This window comes from Harpegnathos saltator, unplaced genomic scaffold, assembly GCF_003227715.2.
Source record: "Harpegnathos saltator strain DR-91 unplaced genomic scaffold, Hsal_v8.6 scaffold101, whole genome shotgun sequence".
NCBI lineage: Eukaryota > Metazoa > Arthropoda > Insecta > Hymenoptera > Formicidae > Harpegnathos > Harpegnathos saltator.
This window is the reverse complement of record NW_020229875.1, coordinates 1,642,726-1,661,192: the sequence shown is the minus strand read 5'-3', so window position 1 is coordinate 1,661,192 and position 18,467 is coordinate 1,642,726. Positions and strand designations below refer to the sequence as shown.

At 57.2% G+C, this 18,467-nt stretch overlaps 1 protein-coding gene across 1 annotated transcript in view; it reads left to right on the top strand.

The window, feature by feature from the left end:
- Positions 1-4,617: 4,617 nt before the first annotated feature.
- LOC105186594 (netrin-1) overlaps positions 4,618-18,467 on the top strand; it is a 204,887-nt gene continuing 191,037 nt past the window's right edge. Inside the window, exon 1 of the mRNA XM_019842968.2 lies at positions 4,618-6,278. Coding sequence (XP_019698527.2) covers positions 4,769-6,278 — 1,510 coding nt within the window. The 5' untranslated portion in view covers positions 4,618-4,768. The remainder of the gene's footprint in view (positions 6,279-18,467) is intronic.

The window sequence follows — 18,467 nt, the reverse complement described above, 5'->3', positions numbered from 1 at the left end:
GGCGGCCGGCGCGGATTTTTCACCTGCGAAATGCCTCGCGCTCGCGCTCGCGGCGCAATCGATCGAGCCTGCCGCGCGGCTCGATTGCCCCGGAGCCTCGTCGACTGTCCCCTGTGAGTCAAGATTCGAGCGAGATGAAGTTTGCTCTTGAAATTAGCCCAAGAATAATTATCGTCGCGGGCGAGCACTCGCGCGTCCCTGGGACGTGATTCGCAGAATCACCAATGCTCCGCAACTTCCCTCAAAAGCCTCTCAAGCGCGACTTTCTTTCTCGCGTCGCCGACTTTTCTCCCGTGGCGAGAGAGTCTCTCCGCTCTGTTCTGCAAATATTCAGAGCGATACGCCTCGAGCCAGGACTGGCTCGAGCGCGTCTCGTATATCTAATGAGGAAATGACACGAGGAAACGCCTCGCCCGCCGATTTCTTGATAAACTTATTCGAATACGGCGAATGCGGCGGCGAACTGCGTGAGCAAATATTTCAGAGAGAAGTGTCACTCGTCGTGCACGTTAACACTTTCTTTTCTTTCCGACGATGTCACGCGACGGTAGAAAATGAGTCGCGCTTGAAAATTCGAAATGCGCATTTTTAAGGCGCGTCGTCAAACGCCACAGAGTTTCGACCTAAGGAGGAATAATCGTTTCCGCGTTCCTCGCGCACGATTTCGTGGTCGATCGCTCGCGATGCATCTCGCCAAAGTGCAGCTTCAACGCCTGAAGACGCACGAGAAAAAACACGTATAAAAAAAGCACGTGTGTCTTTACCGCAACGTTTTTTTCCGCATCGTAATCGCAAACGCCGCGCTGTGGGACATTCCCATATGTTTCCTCGTGACCGAGCATGCTTGCGAAATTATGTTAACGCGATTCCGAGTGCAAATCTCCACTGCCATTTCTCGTTACATATATTTTCATGATAAGTCACGCGAAGTGTGTCAAAGGGAGGGGGGGGGGAGGCGGGTGGCATGTTTCAAGTACGCGCGACAGTATCGCGCGACTGCATAAACGTAATGCGATTAAGAGGCGGATACATAATAATCAACGCACGCGCGCACCATTTCAATCGGCTGGCCGTGTTGCGTTGCGTTGCGAATGTGAGACGAAAAAAAGAGAGAAAAAGAGAAAGAGAGACGCGCGCACGGACGCGCGGCCGTCTCAACAAGAATGCGCGGTGGATTGCTCGAGACGTCTCGACGAGACGAAGATCCTAGAGGAGAAGTGCGCGACCAGCTATCGGCGAGGAGTCATCCGAGATAGTACCTTCACAGTTATCACTTTCTTTCTCTCTTTCTGCCCTCTCAGCCAACCCTTCTCTTCGACGCTGGAATCACCGCTGATAAAAAGGTGGCCGCTCGCCGAAACCGAAACTCGCGCGACCCACCGAGAGGCGGAAAGCAAAGAGCGAGGGAGAAGAAGCAAAAGGCAGAAGAAAGGCAGAAGAAGGAAATATAATTCAAAAGTCACACAACGGATACCGCTCGGATGCCGCCGCGGCGCGCGGACTCGTTCAGCGCCGAGATCCGCGACTGACTTATATTTCCCCGGGACCTATATTTATCATGTCCGATAGCAGATTTCGGCCTGTCAAATCGGACGAGCCAACGAGGCCTTTCCACGTTGAGGCCAACAGAAGTTCGCGTGACGGCGAACGGAGCTGCGCTTCTCTCTCTCTCTCTCTCTGTCTCTCTCTCTCTCTCTCTCTCTCTCTCTCTCTGTTCTCTCTCCGCGCGCTCTCCGTCCCACCTCCGTCGACTTTCTCCCCCTCCTTCTCTGTCTCTCCTTTTCTCTCACCCGCCCTTTTTTTCTTCGCTTTTTCTCCCTCTCCCTCACCTTTGCATCTCGTTCCCTCTGTAGCTCCCGCTCTCCTCCTCTCCTTCGACCGCCAATTCGACCTCGCCGTCCAATCGAGCGGCAGAAAACTCGCTCTATAAGCCCCGCACGCAGGAGGCACCGGTCCTCTCACGACGAGAAATCGACGGAAGAGGAACCTTCTCGCCCGCGGGGGATCACCGTGAAATAATCCGCGGCTAAATTCCCCGAAAGACCCCCCCTCCCCTCCGGCCCGCCCGCCCGCCGACGGGCCGGCGGAGAAGCGAGCATTCTTTACGATCCGCTCGCGGCGCTCGCCGCTTCCCTCAATGAACGTGTCCCATTGACGAGCGACGCGGACCCGGTCCGCCGACCGCTTCATCGGCGCGGACACACCGCGCCGGTCTCGATGAACGCCGTCCTCACGGCCGGTTCGTTAACGAACGCAATCGTTGAGCGTGGCGATAATCACCGTCGGAGGTGTCGGCCCGTCGAACTTGAACTTTGCGAGCACGGCGGCTGCCCGGGAGATGCTTCTCCGAGGGATTTAATCAGGCGAAATGAAAAATGTCGGAAAAATTCCAAGACAATTCCAGCCCGGCTCAGGGCTCCGGGCCCGAGAGAGGTCTGACCTCGACTGGGGGCCCCGAGGTCTGACCTCGATAGTACGCGCGCGATCGAGGGAAACATCCTGAGCGCCAACACTTTCGCGTATGAATTCCGGTGTCGTCTCTTTTCCGCGCCGGTCGCGCCGCGCCGGCGAGAATCGTTCACCGCGGAATTATTCGCGCCTCGGCCACCACCACCACCACCTTTGTGCTTCGCGAGGAAGAAAGGGACGATGAGTCGCGGCGAACGCAGCCGTCAAATTAATCAAACAGAGACGAGGCGTCCCGGCGAGGGACGTGTCCTCGCGGCGTGTAACGGGAATAGATTGCATCAAACAATATTATGCCCGAACATACACGGGCGGGCGCTGGTAATATGGGAAAAGACAAACTAATATATGTGTATGCGCGTCAGCAAAGACGACGCTGCGACGTTGAACAACGTCGCGCGTCATTATACGTATAATATGCGCGCGCGCGTAGGAAAATCCTCGTCTCTCTCTCTCTCTCTCTCTCTCTCACGGGAGATCCCGAGAGACGAATCGCACGAAATGAGAACACGTCGCTTTAACAAGGGGCTTTAACCCGGAGAAAAAGACGCCTCTCTCTCTCTCTCTCTCTCTCTCTCGCTCTCTCGCTCTCTCGCTCTCTCTCCCTTTCCTCGTCGTTACGTCGACAGACTCCTTTCAGAGCGCAAATTATACAAGATCGTCCTCCTTCACCGAATCATCCCAAATGATTCCGCAAGACGATGCCGACGAAATCTCCTCGCTCCCGAAACGTAGCAGCTGTCGAGGGTTGAGGGACGTCGCGTGTTCGCGAGTAAAATATCGCGCAAGCCACCCCTTCCAAATCTCCCTACACTCGGGGGAGGGAGAGACGGAAGGATAATCTCGTCTCGCGCCGCGGTCACACTCGCGTTTGTCTCGTTGAATCTCCTCCTGCGCGGGTCGGCGTGCAATTAAAAAGCGACATAATCCCGCGGCCAAGCGAACCAACAGGTTAACGTTTAAAGCCCTGTCGAGAAACGGAACGGAGAAAACGATCGGCCGCGACGGCGGAAGAATAACGCAAGAAGATAAGAGAAGAGCGACGGCGAGGGAAGAAAAAGTACGGAACAGAAAAGAAAAGAAAAGAAAAGAGAAAAAGAGAAAAAACAAAAAGCCACGCACCCAATACGTCTCCGCGTTCGCACCCTCGCGGGCAGTCCGGCGACCCCGGTCCGTCCGGTGGCGATCACGCAGCATCCCTCCGCGCTCGGATCCGCGTCGCGGAGCCGTCGTCCTCGTCGTCGCGTAGGGTCGCGTGGGGGTCACGACGGCCGCGCCGTCCGATTGGCCCGCTTGCCTCCGCGGCAGCGTGAGCGAGAACATCGAGTCGTCGGTCGGACGAAGACGGCGTGAGCGGGGGTGCCACGCACAGGGGGCCGCTCAGGGTGGAGGGGACCCGCGACCGGAGAGGGACTCGCCGCGAGCAGTTCGGATGCGCACGGTGCGAGGACGGCGTTTCAGTTAGCGGCGAGCCGCTGTCGAGGTAGGGTTTGCCTTTGTCGTCGGTTTCGCCAGCGGACGCACACACGCACGAGATCCCCTCAAAACTGATCGGCCGAATTCGCTCTCGCGCGAGCACCTCCGAGGGTGAAAGTTCGCGCACAGCAGCAGCCTCCTTCGCGACCTTGTCCACCACCTTTCGCGTTTCCCGCTCCTCGCGCTCTGCATCTTTCTTCAGCTCGGGAGTGAGTCGTGTCGCGCGGGACGGCCCGCGGCGGACAAGCTGTCCTCCAGTGCGAGCGCTCCGCGTACGCGGTTTCCGGGGGGGGGACCAGCGCGGTCGACGGGCCGCGCGCGCGCTCCGAGCGGACTCGGGCAGACCGATCTCGATCGGTCGCGATCGCGATCGCGATCGCGCGCGTCGTCTTTCGCGGTCACGGCAATGATTATGTGAGCCGGTCCCTCCGTAGTGAGTAGTGCGAGAAAGAAGGCAGCGGAAAGCAGACAGAAAGCGAAACGCGCGTTTGCACGCCAGCCACGTCGACATGACGCGAAGCGGGCTGTAGGACCTCTCTGCGATCTCTGCGATCACGAATCCTTCTTCCCTCACGAGGAAGAAGGCGAAGGGGGCATATAATCAGAGCGAGTCTGGCGGTCTTTTTCTCTTCTCTCTCTCTCTCTCTCTGTCTCTCTTTCTCTCTCTCTTTCTCTCTCTCTCTCTCTCTCTCTCGCTCTCTCGCTCTCTCTCGCTCTCTTTCTTTTTCTTTCTCTCTACTCACCCACTCTGAACAAGCTTAGCCCGATCGCACAACAGCACCTTGAACGCGCGCGCGCGCGCGCGCGCCACAGACGGGCGAAGGTGATGGTGACAATGATGACGAGTATCATCGCTAACGCGACGGCGATGGCGACGGCGGCGACGACGGCGACGATGGCGACGAGGATGAAGAAAGCGAGAAGGAGTACTCCAACGTGCTCGGGCCGCGGCTGGCTCGTGCTCTTCGCGACGACGTTGCTGCTGCAATCGCGGCCGAGCCGCGGCGAGATCTACACCAAGATGTTCTCCAGCCAACAGAACCCGACCGACCCGTGCTACGACGAGGACCGGCCGCGCCGGTGCATCCCCGACTTCGTCAACGCGGCGTTCGGCGCGTCCGTCGAGGCGTCGTCCACATGCGGCACCGGCGGGCCCACCCGTTACTGCGACGTCACCGAGCAACCCGGCGGCACCAGCGGCTTCGGCCACTGCCACGTGTGCGACGACAGCACACCCCGGCGACGCTTCCCCGCGAGCTACCTCACCGACCTCAACAATCCGAACAACGTGACGTGCTGGCGCAGCGAGCCGCTCGTCAGCTCGCAGAGCTTCTCCGCGCCGCCGGACAACGTCACCCTCACCCTCTCGCTCGGTAAGAAGTACGAGCTGACGTACGTGAGCCTGCAGTTCTGCCCGCGCGCGGCCAAGCCGGACTCGATCGCGATCTACAAGTCGATGGACTACGGCAAGACCTGGCAGCCGTTCCAGTTCTACTCGTCGCAGTGCCGGCGGGTCTACGGCCGGCCGAATCGCGCGACCATCACCAAGTCGAACGAGCAAGAGGCGCGCTGCACCGACAGCCACCGTTACACCGGCGGGGACGGCCTCGGCCCGGTCGGCAGGATCGCCTTCAGCACCCTGGAAGGCCGCCCGTCGGCCAACGACTTCGACAACTCGCCGGTGCTGCAGGACTGGGTCACCGCCACCGACATCAGGGTGGTGTTCAATCGGCTGCACATGCCGCAGCAGCCGAGCCAGGAGCAGCAGCAGCAGCAGCAGCAGCAGCAGCAGGTGGTGTCGTCGCATCTCGGCAACGCCGAGGACCATCACTCCTCCCCGATGGGGAGCTCGTCGGCCCTCGGGCTCGAGGAGCTGGCGAAGCGCGAGCGCGAACGCGAGGAACGACTCAAGAGCCAGAAGAACGCGATCCTGCACGGCGAGCCGCTCGTCACGGCGGTGCCGTCGGTGCACCAGGTGATCGCGCCGCAGGAGATGCAGTCCAACGACGCGCTCGACGCCGCGGTCCGCGACATGGGCTTCGTGCCGGTCACCGCCGCCACGACTACGACCGTCGCGGTGTTGGTGGCGGCGGCCGGCGGCGCGGTCGGCCCGGTCGCCGCCACCATGGCCCACCATTACGCCGTCTCGGACTTCGCCGTGGGCGGCAGGTGCAAGTGCAACGGCCACGCGGCGAGGTGCATCCCCGGCAAGGACGGCGAGGTCGTCTGCGAGTGCCGACACAACACCGCCGGCAGGGACTGCGAGCGCTGCCGGCCCTTCCACTTCGACCGGCCATGGGCGCGAGCCACCGCCAGGGACGCCAACGAGTGCAAAGGTCGGTGGCATTTCACGATACTCGCCTGCGACGAACGCCTTGCCTTAACAAACGCCACACGCTCGGCAGATCTCGCGATTCGCTTGATCGGATCGAGTCGGAGGATCGAGGACTCGGAGGTCGCCGGAAGCGACGTCTGCGCCATCGCGGCCGAGCTCGCTCGTCTCTGAAAGGTCCGGTCGGGGGGCAACTTCGGGGCGGGGGCGGGGGGGCAGGGGGTGGCAGTCGGTTGATGATCCGAAGCTCCCCGCGGCAATCGTCCGTTGCGGACGGAGAAAAATAGACCCCGCTTCGCGATCGGACAGGGCAAAACCCCAGGAGAAAAACTCATAGGGAGGTGTTATAGGGAGCGGCGGAGTGTGTTTTCTGGGCGCTCGGCTTCGCGGTCGTTCTGCTCCTGCGACCGAGTTTTCCGTCTGCCGTCGCCCGCCGATGTCCTCGGCAGGTGACGCGAGGGGTCTGACCGTTTTTTCACGCGCTTATTTACGCGCGTAGAAAATGAGCGATTACCCGCCGCGCATCGCTCGTCTCGCGATTAGTCGTTGCGTAGGAGGACCTTGATCTCCCGGCGCTCCGGAAGAATGCGATTAGGGCGCTCCCGTCGGACGTCACGATGTTCATTTCCACGTTAGGGAGGCCGTTGCGGAGGTCTGAGGACTCCAAGCGTATCATCGCGAACCGCTGAAAGCGCGACGAGAGTGCAACAATGCGCGGATAACAATATGTCGAAGTCGCTCGCGGAGCGGAAGGGGAGGCGACGGCGGCGAGCAGGTCGACGAGTAGGTCGATCCTGATCACAGTGGCACGTCTCGACTGTCTCGTAATTTTTCCACCGCCTCCTCTCTCCCAGCCAGTGTCAAGTACTTCTTTGTCTCAGTTCGACGGAGAAAGAGAGAGAGAGAGAGAGAGAGAGAGAGAGAGAGAGAGAGAGAGCGCGCGACAGTGCAACTTAGCGCGACGATAAAAAAGAAAGACGATTGTCGGCCTCGCGCGGCGGATTCAATCGCCGCCAAATTAGGCCCATAAAAGAAAAATTTCAGCGAATAATTTCACTTTTAACGTATCCTCCAGAAATTTACTCCAGGTTCATTCTCAGCGAGCAAATATCTCCGAAAAAGCCCCGATACCGAAGTATCGTTTCAAGTACTTGGTATTTGTTGTTTGCAACGAGAGACGCAGAGAGCAATTTCTGAAATCTTATGAGCAGCCGCGCGCGTTCTTTGTTGAAAAAATCTACCGTCGGAAAAAAATTCAATAATGGAACATCGTTCAATAATGAAACGGAGGTCGACCATCGAGATCGACGGTGCTCGATCGGATTGAGCTCTCGTTCTCTCGCGCGGTGAAGAAGGATTCGGGGCTGGCTCGTCCTCGAGATCCTCCGAGGATCTCACACGAGCGCACGAGGACTGGCTCGACACAGCACGGTGCGGCGCGCCGCGTTCGTAGCCGGCTGAATGTCTCAACAGCGTGTTTACGAGTGTTGAGATTAAACGGCACGACGGAGACGCAGGCGGACGAGCGCTTTGAGGCCGGCTAATCCCGCTCTCCTACTTCCGGGCGACGTATTACTTTTAGACCGCAGCCGACGCGAGAGAAGCGCCAGAGGATTGCGCCGTGTGTGCGCATTAAACTGTTATCTATCACTTTACGATTGCAATATCGACTTAACGACGTAACCGGGACTGTTTTCTTTTTCTTTCGCCCGAGCCGAGGCCGGCAGCCTTCGTTCCGTTTTCACGAGGCGAGGGGCTTCTCGCGTCTCCCTCTCTTTCTCTCTCTCTCTCTCTCTCTCTCTCTCTCTCTCTCTCTCTCTCTCTCTCTCTCTCTCTCTCTTTTTCTCTCGATGACGTCGATTCCGTTTCGCGGGGAAAAAAAGAGAAACAAGGGGATGATGCAAAAGAAGAAAACGCGCCGACCGCGCGCCGCCAATGTCGCGATTATCGAGCGATTTTACGAGCTGAAAATTCTCGTGCGCGCCAGCGAGGCTGATCATTTTCGCCAGGCGGACGTGTACATTTCTGCCGCTCCACCGATTACTTTTATGCGACGGTATTAATCCGCGAGTGTTAGTCCGCGTCGCGGATGCTGCCGCGGAAACGTCGCCGTTGCACCTCTCTCCCTCTTTGTTCCTTTTTTTCGTTCTCTTTCGCTCCCTCCGCGGGGAAATTTAATCGAATACCGTTTGCCCGCGCGGCCACCTTCGTCGGAGAGTGCTCGTGATTAAATCTCGCGGACGCAAAGTATGCGAATGTAAATTCCGCCTTAATTAGCAGGCGCTGTGCTAATTCCTCGTGCTCTATCTCTCTCCCTCTCTCTCTCTCTCTCGTTCATTAATATTAATTCCACGTCTCAATCTATCCGCGCGCCTCGCAGAGCGCGCGATATTTCACTCTGGCCCGGCACTGATAAGAATTTCCGCGATCGCCGCGCGTTCACGCTCGTCCTGTCGCGTCACCAACGTCCTGACGAGGCTTCTTCAACTTCGCCGAGGAGGGTCCTTCCCGAATTCACTCTTCCCCTCCTCCTCTATCGATTTCATTATCGCGATTACCGCAGTGGATCCTCGTTAATTCGAACATATCAATCGCCGTTTCCTCCGCGACGTTTCTGCCGATCTTTCGGCGGTATTTCGCTGCTCTTCGCTCGTGCGATCATCAAAGGGAGGGGGGGGGGAGACGTATCGAGCGTATCCGACGTGGCCGTTGTTACTCGGCGGGGCCATATTTATTGAATTTGGGGTGCCCGACCGGGACGCGTCCGGCTGTCTCTCCTTCTCCTCTCCCTCCCCCCTCTCTCTCTCTCTCTCTCGTTCTTTTCCGAGAGAGAGAGACAAGTAAAAAATAAACATCAGAGAGAGAAGAACCCCGTGCTACCGTCGCCACCGCCGTCCCTTCTTGTCTATTCGTCCCTCTCACTTCTCTCCTCTCCCCCCCCCCAATCTTTCTCTCTCACGCTCAGCCCCTGCTCATCGTGTCTCTTCTGAACGATCCCGGGTGGGTTAGGCCGCCGTACTCTCGGCTCACCCCCTAATTCGACGCGGCGAAGCGTTACCCCGGAGTCGCGCGGCGAAGGCCCGCGTGGAGCAGCGAAATCAAAAACGCTGGAGGGCGGGCAGGGAGGCCGCCCCACAGGACGAAATCACGGCGAATCGATAAGGGACGCCGGTGTGCGGCCGCGAGATGCGCGATCGGGCTTTAATTGGATCACCGATCGCGGAAAAACACCGTCGTTTTCCTCCTCACGGGTGGCCGCGGGAGGCGGAGGGAAGCGGCTGATAGATGAAAAATAGGAGGGGGGGGGGTGTCGGGCAGAGTCGTTTTCTCCCTCTTTCCTGTTCTTCATCAACCATGTGGAGTGTCCTGAGATCTACACCGACGACGACGACGACGACGACGACGATGACGACGACGACGAAAACCGAAGGAAGAAGAGCAAGAAGAAGAATCGCGCGACAATCGATAGAAAACTCGGAGGGGACGCGAGAGGCGAACGAGAGGCGGGGAGGGAGGAATCGCGCAGCGGCCGATTAAATCGCAAAATAAACGCCAGCGCGAAACGTTTGATCCGCTCGCGTACGCAACGTGCGCGCGCCATTTGAATTAATTAAATAATTGACTCGCAGCGAACCGTAACTAACGCTCTTCGCGCACGGTTAACGCAACGCTCTCTCCGCGGATTCGATATCGTGAGCGGCAAACGCCAAACGAGAGAGAGAGAGAGAGAGAGAGAGAGAGAGATAGAGAGAGAGAGAGAGAGAGAGATGGACGAATAGATGAAAAGAGCGAGAAAGGAGGGGATCATCGATTCGACGATACCTCCGATTAGAAAACATATCGCGCTAATTAATTACGCGACACCGGGCCGTCGGGCGGAATGCAAAGCGCTCTGTCGTGCCGGTAAACAATATCCCGCGGTCCGGCGAAAAGCGGTAAACGAAGCGCGGCATTTTCGCGCGGTCGCTCTCGATTTCGATTTCGCGTCGGATTCGCTCGGTCCTCCGCGAATCGGCGACTCGTTCATCCGTGAGCAGATTGCCCTCTTCCCTCTTCCCTCTTCCCGCGAAATTGCGACCGCGCGGCTTTCCGATGGTATCGTCGGAAAAACGCGACGCGTTTTTCTCCGTCGTGTCCGTTTCTGCTGTGCCTGAGTCCGTCCGCGTTTCGACATTGCGCTTTCACGCGTTATAGATAACCGTCGAGCGATTTTTCCGATTTTTCACGGAGAAGAGCAGGGGGAGGGGGTGAAGGGTGAGACCAACTAGAGAGATGCTTCGACACATTCGACTAATTAATTTGGGGGGAAATACATCGCTTTCGCTGAATCGCCCGGCTGCTGCACAAAGCGCACTGCGGAACTTTGGCGCTCCGCCACCCTTCGGCCCCCTCTCACCCCCTCTCTCGCGCGGAATCATATTATCTGGTATGAAATTTCCCTCTTTAACCACGGCTGATCTATAAAGGCAAGAGAGACGTTTTTTTGGGTGTTTATCGTGGCATGATGAAATCGTGGCTGATGCGGCTCGAGCGGCGTAAGGTTTTCCCTCGGAAAGCACCTTTCCGCCACCGTGTTATATTTTTTATCGTGCAGTCTGAAGATTAATGCTTGGAAATGTTCTATCGCGCAGCAGGAAGCGCGCTGTTTTTTTTTTCAGTAATCCACAAATCAAAACTGTAAAAAGATACGTATCTCTTTTATCTCGAAGAGGAGGGCCTGAGATTTCTGCGGGAAAAGAAATTCAAAAATACACTCTCTCTCTCTCTCTCTCTCTCTCTTCCGCTACGTCGACCGGTCCTTTTCACGCAAAGACGAATTTATATTTTCGCCATATTTTACGCAAGAATTTGCAAATTTTCGTGCGAACCGAAATTCACCCCCTCCAACCTTAACCACCTCGCTTAACACCTCGCTCAATCTATTTCCAATCTTTTTTTATTTTTCTACAGAAACCGTAGGTCACCCCTTTGAAAAATTTGCACACATACCTCTTTGCAGTTTGTTTTGTTAATTACTGCGCAAAACACCGGGGTGGTGCAGCAGCCAAATGTTTCTCCAAACGTTTACCGAGTAAATCGCACACATTTCCTTCTCGTTCTCACAGGCGCACGATAATAATACTCCGGCAAATACGCCTCAACTGCAAATCCGACACGCGTAACATTTCGCATCTGCCGCGCTTACGCATCTATAAAGCATACCCCCCCGCTCCCTCCTCTCGCGTGTGCGAAAAGAATGCCCATGTTAATAACATTATTCTCTCAGCGGAGCTGCAACCAATTTTATCTTATAACCCGGAATGACAGCGCGTATCGCCAGTGTTCTCTCTTTCTCGTCCTCCACCTCCCCGCCGCCTTGTTTGTATCCCGAATTTCGATTCGCCGTATTCCCGCCGGAGATATTTGCATCTCCCCGGCACAGCGACGGCGGCGGCGGCGGGGCAAGGGGGTAAAGCCCGAACACGCGGCGTCTGCCTCGATTATCGCGCTCGTCGTCGTTTTTCTCCCCTTCGCGCGCTGGCCGGGCGTGCATGCGTGCGGAACGTCAACGCGCGCGATAAATATAAAAAGTCACCCTCTCTCTCTCTCTCTCTCTCTCTATAACGCGGCCGCGTGCTACGTTCGAGGAAACGTCACCATTAATTATCGTGCTTAATTAATTTCGGAGACGGGAGAAATTGCGCGATCGCGCGCCAAATCCGGTCGGATCGGAAAGGGCCGTCCCCAGCCTCGGCTGCCTGCCGGTCTCCGCTCCCCCCCCCCCCTCCCGACTGTTCGTCTCTCCGGGGGATCGATGATTAGCTGCGATTGACTCGTTTCGTTGTGTTGCGCGGAAAAAGCGAGAAAAGTGCAAACGGAACTACCTGTTAATTAATACGCCGCGCCGCGAGTCGAGCGACTTCGAGCGGAGCCGCGAAGGGGTGGGGGATCGTCAGAGTCGCGTGCGGAAGATCGATAATCCCGTGTGATCGAGCGGCAGATCTTTTGATATCTTACTTATCTCCCCCCTGCGAGATGTGCGGTGAGCGATCGGCAAGATCGCGCAAGCAGCAGCAGCCGGGAAATGTTAGGAATGGCGATGCAGTTAATCGGAAAATCGGAGCCTCTCTCTTTCTCTCTCATTGTCCAGCTCCGCGGCTAAAACGGCTGCTTTGTCTTCCTCTCTCGTCATCGCCATAATCTGCCGATCAAAGAATGCTCTCCCCGAGTGATGAGCGACGAGAGGGAGTGCCGGCGACATGGTCGGCACTTTGCGGGGAAAGTCCCCCCCCGGTCGGGGTGAGGACCGGAATTGGAAGCGAGATCGCGGCGCGGCGACGTCTCGCTCGAGCGATCCCCGGCGACGGACGATGCGCGCGGCAGATAAGGAGCTCTTCGGCGGCTGCAATTTCGCGAGTGGGTGTAATTGGCAACGGAATGGAGGATAATTGAAAGTGCTGCCGCCGATCGACGGCGGCGGGGCGCGCGGGGGCGGCTGATTACACGCAACAATTATCTCTCTAAGCGGTTGAGATAATAGGAGGCGAGAGAGAGAGAGAGAGAGAGGGGCTGTTCCGGTTACGAAGAATCCTTTCGATTCGAGGCGATCGTTTTAATCGAGCTCGGCCACGAGGAGCCGAGCGGCCACGAAGGCTGCGTTAAGGTGATTAATATCCTGTTCGAGCCCTGCCCTCCCTCTTCGGGGCTCCTCGGCCCCATTGCCGAAGAAGGAGGAAAGAAACGGGGTCGCGCTCGTCCGCTTGAGGAGAATTACGAAATGTAATTACTGGCCCGGCCGCCGCCGGTCGCGGGGCACTTTTGTAGCGGAATAGCGAATAGCGTTAATAAAATATCTTTTACGGCCGTTTCTCGCGCTGTTGCGCGCCCAACGCTCGCCACTTCATTACATCGATCGCCCCGCCAACAACCCCGGCTATAACAAACACGACGGAAGAAACGGTAGCCGCAGCCGACGAACCCGCGACGAAGCGAGCTCCGAGCGGAATCGACAGACTGGCTATATGGAAAGCGTGACAAGACCCGCGGCAAATAATTCTCGTTATCGTGCCGGCGTGTACGCCAATCGCGATCGTGCGATTTTACGCGGGGAGGGAGGTGGGGGAAAATTTCTTCTCATCCACAGGTTAAACGGGATCGGATTCAATGAGATAATTTGATTTGCGCGTGTCCTCTCGTACGACCGATAAATATATATATATATATATAATAATTAATTGATATAAATAAATATCAAATAAGCAATAAATGAGTGCAAATAAGAAGCCCAAGTTTCCCCCTCGAAAAGAACAGAAGTCGTGAGGCAAAATAGATAATTATATTTCTTCACCTAAAGTTAGGATAATCGGAATACATTTCGTATGCTCCTTCAAGCGGGGCGAATTGAGAACCTCATTGTTTCACGCTGCGTGTAGATGAGCGGATATTTCCCAGTGTTTAATAATTGAAAAGCGAGATCAAGTAGCGGCTTTAAGTTGTAGGCCGGCTCGGCTAATTAATCCACGCGCCAAAGAATCGGAATAACGAGCCAATTCCGCCGGGAGTCTAGAATCTCTATCTACCCGCGGCCGGCCGGCCGACCGGCCGTCGACGATACTTGACTCTCTGATATATCGATCGTGTACCTCGGGCGAGACCGTTCGTGTCGCGCGAGGCGCCTCGGAAGTTTGATGCCGAGGGTCTTCTGAATTTAGACACCGCGAGTCGGCGACGGGACGAAAGTCGATGCGCCTCGCACGCCGGGAATTATTTAACCGGACCTAACCTCGAGCTTCCGATCAAAACAGCCAGCCGGGAGAGCGGCGAGTGCTGTCGAGCGCGGTCGGCAACTCCAACTGTACCAACGTGTTTCCGAGCAACCGGACGAAAAGAGGAAAAGCGGACACGAGAGGGGAGGAAAGGTGTATACACAGAGGGGCAAAGACGAACTAGCATGGCTTCAGCCGTGAAACGAAACGGCGAGAGCTCATTTCTCGTCGGATCTCCTTCCGAGGATCTCCGAGATCCACCGGTAAATTCTTCGAGAGAAACAGGAACGAAGACTGCGGAGACTCTTTTCTCGCCCCTTCAGCAAAAACGAGACGCACGCAAATAATATTTGGAGGGGGATCCCCGAGAGGCAGTCAAACGTGTGCGACACGCGCGGCAAGAAATCGCGGGCGGAGCGACTATTTAATTAGCGCGCAGGCGAATTACGCGCGACGTCCTTCCGTCCGGGGCTGCTCGCCCGCCCGTTCTCTCGCTCTCCGCGGCGCGGCGGCTCGGCGAGGGTGGCGGCGCGCGATGCCGACGGTGGTGTTAACTTAATACAGCCGGGGATGCGAACGCGCGCGCGCGCACTCGCCGGCCGGTTCTCCGCGCGCGCAACACGGCGTATAAGGCTCGTTCTCGAGGCGCGGCGTTAATTTGACGCGGCCTGCCGCGGCGCCCGTTTACCGCAATGAGTTATGTTCTCGGGGGCGGGAGAGGAGGAGAGGGCACCTTTATACGACTGACTCGCGCGGTCACACGTGTACTCGTCGGCGACCGGGGCGGTGCGAGGAGGTGCGGGTGTGCGTATGCGTGTGTGTCGCTGTGTATGTTTTTCCCCTCTCTCTCTCTCTCTCTTTCTCTCTCTGTCTCTGGTCTTCCTCGTGGCTTCTTTCCGTCCGAGCGCGCGTTCGCGGACGTTAAGCTGGGCTCGATGGCGATTTTACGACGTTTTTTGCGACGTCAGGTGCCCTCTCCCCCCTACCCCTCCTCCCCACGGGCGCGGCCGTGACGCGTATTGTACCGTGGGGGCTTTACCGTGGCCGTTTAGGACGTTATTTGCGTCACGGTGCGCCGCGAGCGCCGGAGTGCCGGCGAGAGAGCGCGATACGGCCGGGTGTTTCTACGGCGGGAATGCCGCGCGGAGAGAGTCCATGTAAAGGCGATTACAGCGATTTATTGCCCGCTTCTTGCTCGCCTCTCTTATTCGCTCGCGAATTAACGCGCGTAACGACGCGATATGACCGGCGGGCCCGGTCGCCGTGTTTCCGCGGACCTCCGCTCCTCTCGGCTCGTTAGCCCCGCGCGGGAATGGCCGCCGGGAATGCACTGTGACGTTCTTGTTCCTCTCTCTCTCGTTTCTCTCTCTCTCTCTCTCTCTCTCTCTCTCTCTCTCAAACGCGCAATATCGCGTATTTGACATCTCCTCGTGCGACGCAGGAAAACACCATCAATCTCCCGTCAGTTAACTCTGATCTCGATCAGACTCGCTGCTCGCGAGTACCGCTCCTTCGTTTCGTGGCTTCCTAATCCTGTAACTAACGCTACGTTTCGCTAAACGTTAAATACGCTTCTCGGATCTTCAGACCTGAAGCGACGCGCATCGAAAGGAAGAAAAACGGAGCTTGTGTGTGTGTAAAATTAGAGGGGTGTATTTCGCATTTACTACGCGTCTAGAATAGGACCCGAGGTGAGCGGAGAGAAAGAGAGAGAGAGAGAGAGAGAGAGAGAGAGAGAGAGAGAGAGAGAGGGAGGGAGGGGGAGAGAGAGAGAGAGAGAGAGAGACGGAAGGGGTTGACGGAGGACCCGTCGGGCCTTATCCACCCGCCCGTCCCGTTCATTCATCTCCTTCCCGCACCTTCTGCCCCTGCGACATTCGTCGCAACCCCCTATCGCCACGCGGAATTTGTTCCACGGCGCGCACGCGGTGCAGCACGGGGACACTCGACGATTTGATTACGGGGATCCTTCCCCAATTAAGCAAGCGGTCGCTATGGTGATGGCCGTCCGCGAGTGCTCGCGGGGGTGGAGCTGCCGCGGCCGCTGCGGGGTGAAGCGGAAAAGACAAGGGGGACGGAGAGAAGCCTCCCCTTCGGGCTCCTTCATGCGGCGACTCTTGAAAAAGAGCGACGGGATGAGCTGTCAGAGGGGGCGGAAGGGGGTAGGGGGCGAGAGGGGAGAGAGGGTGAATGGTAAAGTGGATAACGCGAGATTACGAAACAGGTCGCCTCCGCCGTCGTGTTGCTCAGTACCCTCCGCGAGCGTCTTTGTGCACTTGGCCGCTAATTACATCGGGGGCGGGAGGGGTGGACTCTTTGGAAAGAGAGAGTCTGCCCGTAAGTTCCGTCACGTTGCGGTTTACACGGTAAAAACGACCGATTCGCCGCCTCGGCTGCGCCGTAATGTGAATTTTCCAGGGTAACGGAGAAGGCAAAAACGTGTGCGTATGCACGCATACAGACACACACACACACACACACACACACACACACGGGCGTACATACACCGGGTTGAACACGTGCCGCGGGGGCGGGTTTGGATAATTGAAGCGTCGTCAGACTGCTCGGCGAATTTCATTCTCTTTTGAGAAACGCGAGTAAGGAGCGCCGGGGAATTTTTATCGCCGCGCTCTGAAACTCTCCCCCGGTGCTCGAGTGCATCTTCTCGTTCACGTCGAAGTCGCCGATGAGGAGAAAAATAGACGGAAAGAGAGGCACTGTGCGCGTTTTCCCGGCGCAAATTTCGCGGCGCGCGATATTATATATCGCGCAAATGCCGAGCGCCGGATAAACGATACGCGCGCGAATTAATGTGCACAGAGTGTATTCAGCAAATATAAATGTATAAATTTAACTCGGACGATATATCCATTAGCCGTATTAAAAGTTAATATTTATTAATTAACGTATGTTTGCGCGAAATCACAATTACCCATTCCGACGCTCGAATTAATTCGACGTTAAAAAAGAATCGGCAAACAATTACTCCCCCCCCCCCGTGCGTCCCGTCCCACCGATTTTCGCCGGAGCGCGTTTCGCTCCTCGTCGCGCGCGGCGAATTACTCGCGGAGATCCAAACCAAGTCGGATCGCCGTCGAAAAGCGCAACTCCCGTTCTTCAGCTGTGCGGACTCGTTACAGCCGCTTCGAGGAGGATTAACGAAGGAAACGCGCCGTTCATTCGTTCGCTCGCTCGCTCGCTCGCTCGTTCATTCGTTCGTTCGTTCGTGCTCAACACCGTCGAAACAATCTCTCGAACGGCCGCGGCGCGAACGACGACGATTCCTCGTCGAGTGCGAGGAGAAGGAGGCGGAGGAGGAGAAGAAGGAGGAGGAGGAGGAGGAGGAGGAGAAGAGACCCGGAGTCTCTCAAACGGCAGACGAGGTGGCTCCTTTGCGCCACGAAAACGATAATCCGCGTTCCGAAATCCACTTACGAGGAAGGCAGGCGGGCGGGCGGGCAGCGGAAGGAGGGCCGGGAGGGAGGGGAATCGACAAGGAGATCCTCTCGAAAACTGAGTGAGGTCGAAACGCGCGGATATAAAGCGCTCGCGAGCGAGAGACGACGGGGAGGCAGCAAAGTGAAGGCGAGCGGCGCACATTCGAGGGAGAACATGGCGCGGGAGGGGGGGTGAGAGGGGGAGTGAGCGGGGCAAATAGGGGTGACTGTGGAGGAGGAGGAGGAGGAGGAGAATGAGGGGCGGCGGGGGAAGAGAGAATTAAATTACGTTTTAATTTCGCGGCCATTTCGCAGCGCGCGTCGCGCGCGACGCGATACGCCCGAATATCCGGCGCAATTTACATTTTAAATTGGAGACTTCTTGCTCGGCGGCTTGAGGCTGCGGCGACGGCGTTGTCGTCGTCGTCGTCGTCGTCGCCGATATCGCGGCCCGCAAAAAACAACCCCGCGGCAGCTCGAGGATGCGAGCTGCGGGAGGGTGAAATCGCGGCCGCCCACCTGTCTCTCGCGCGACCGCAGAGTTCGAAGATAGAGTCTATCGGATTTTCGCGATTGTGGCGGCTCCGACATTCGCTCGCCCCGCGGGAGACCTCCTTGCCTCATGATCGAATTGTTGCATCGCGGCGGGAAAGAGAGCCGCGCAAAGAGAGCCGCGGAGAGCAAGAGAGAAACGGCAGCAGGAGGAGAGAAGAGCGAACCGGTCTTTTTCTCTTGAAACAGAGAGAAAAAGAGAGAGAGAGAGAGAGAGAGAGAGAGAGAGAGAGAGAGGGAGAAAGAGAGAGAGAGAACGTCGCCGGAATCGCGGCTTGTAGCGCGCCACTTTAAAATACAGGGTGTCGCCAAGCGCACTAACCGCCGCCGACAACGTGTCTGCCAGGTTCTCCGAGGAATCCTGACCGACTCCACTCTGTCCCGAGCGGTCACGAGCAGTCGTACGCACACCTGAGGCCTGCACGTGTGCGCATACATGCGTGCGTGCGTGCGTGCGTG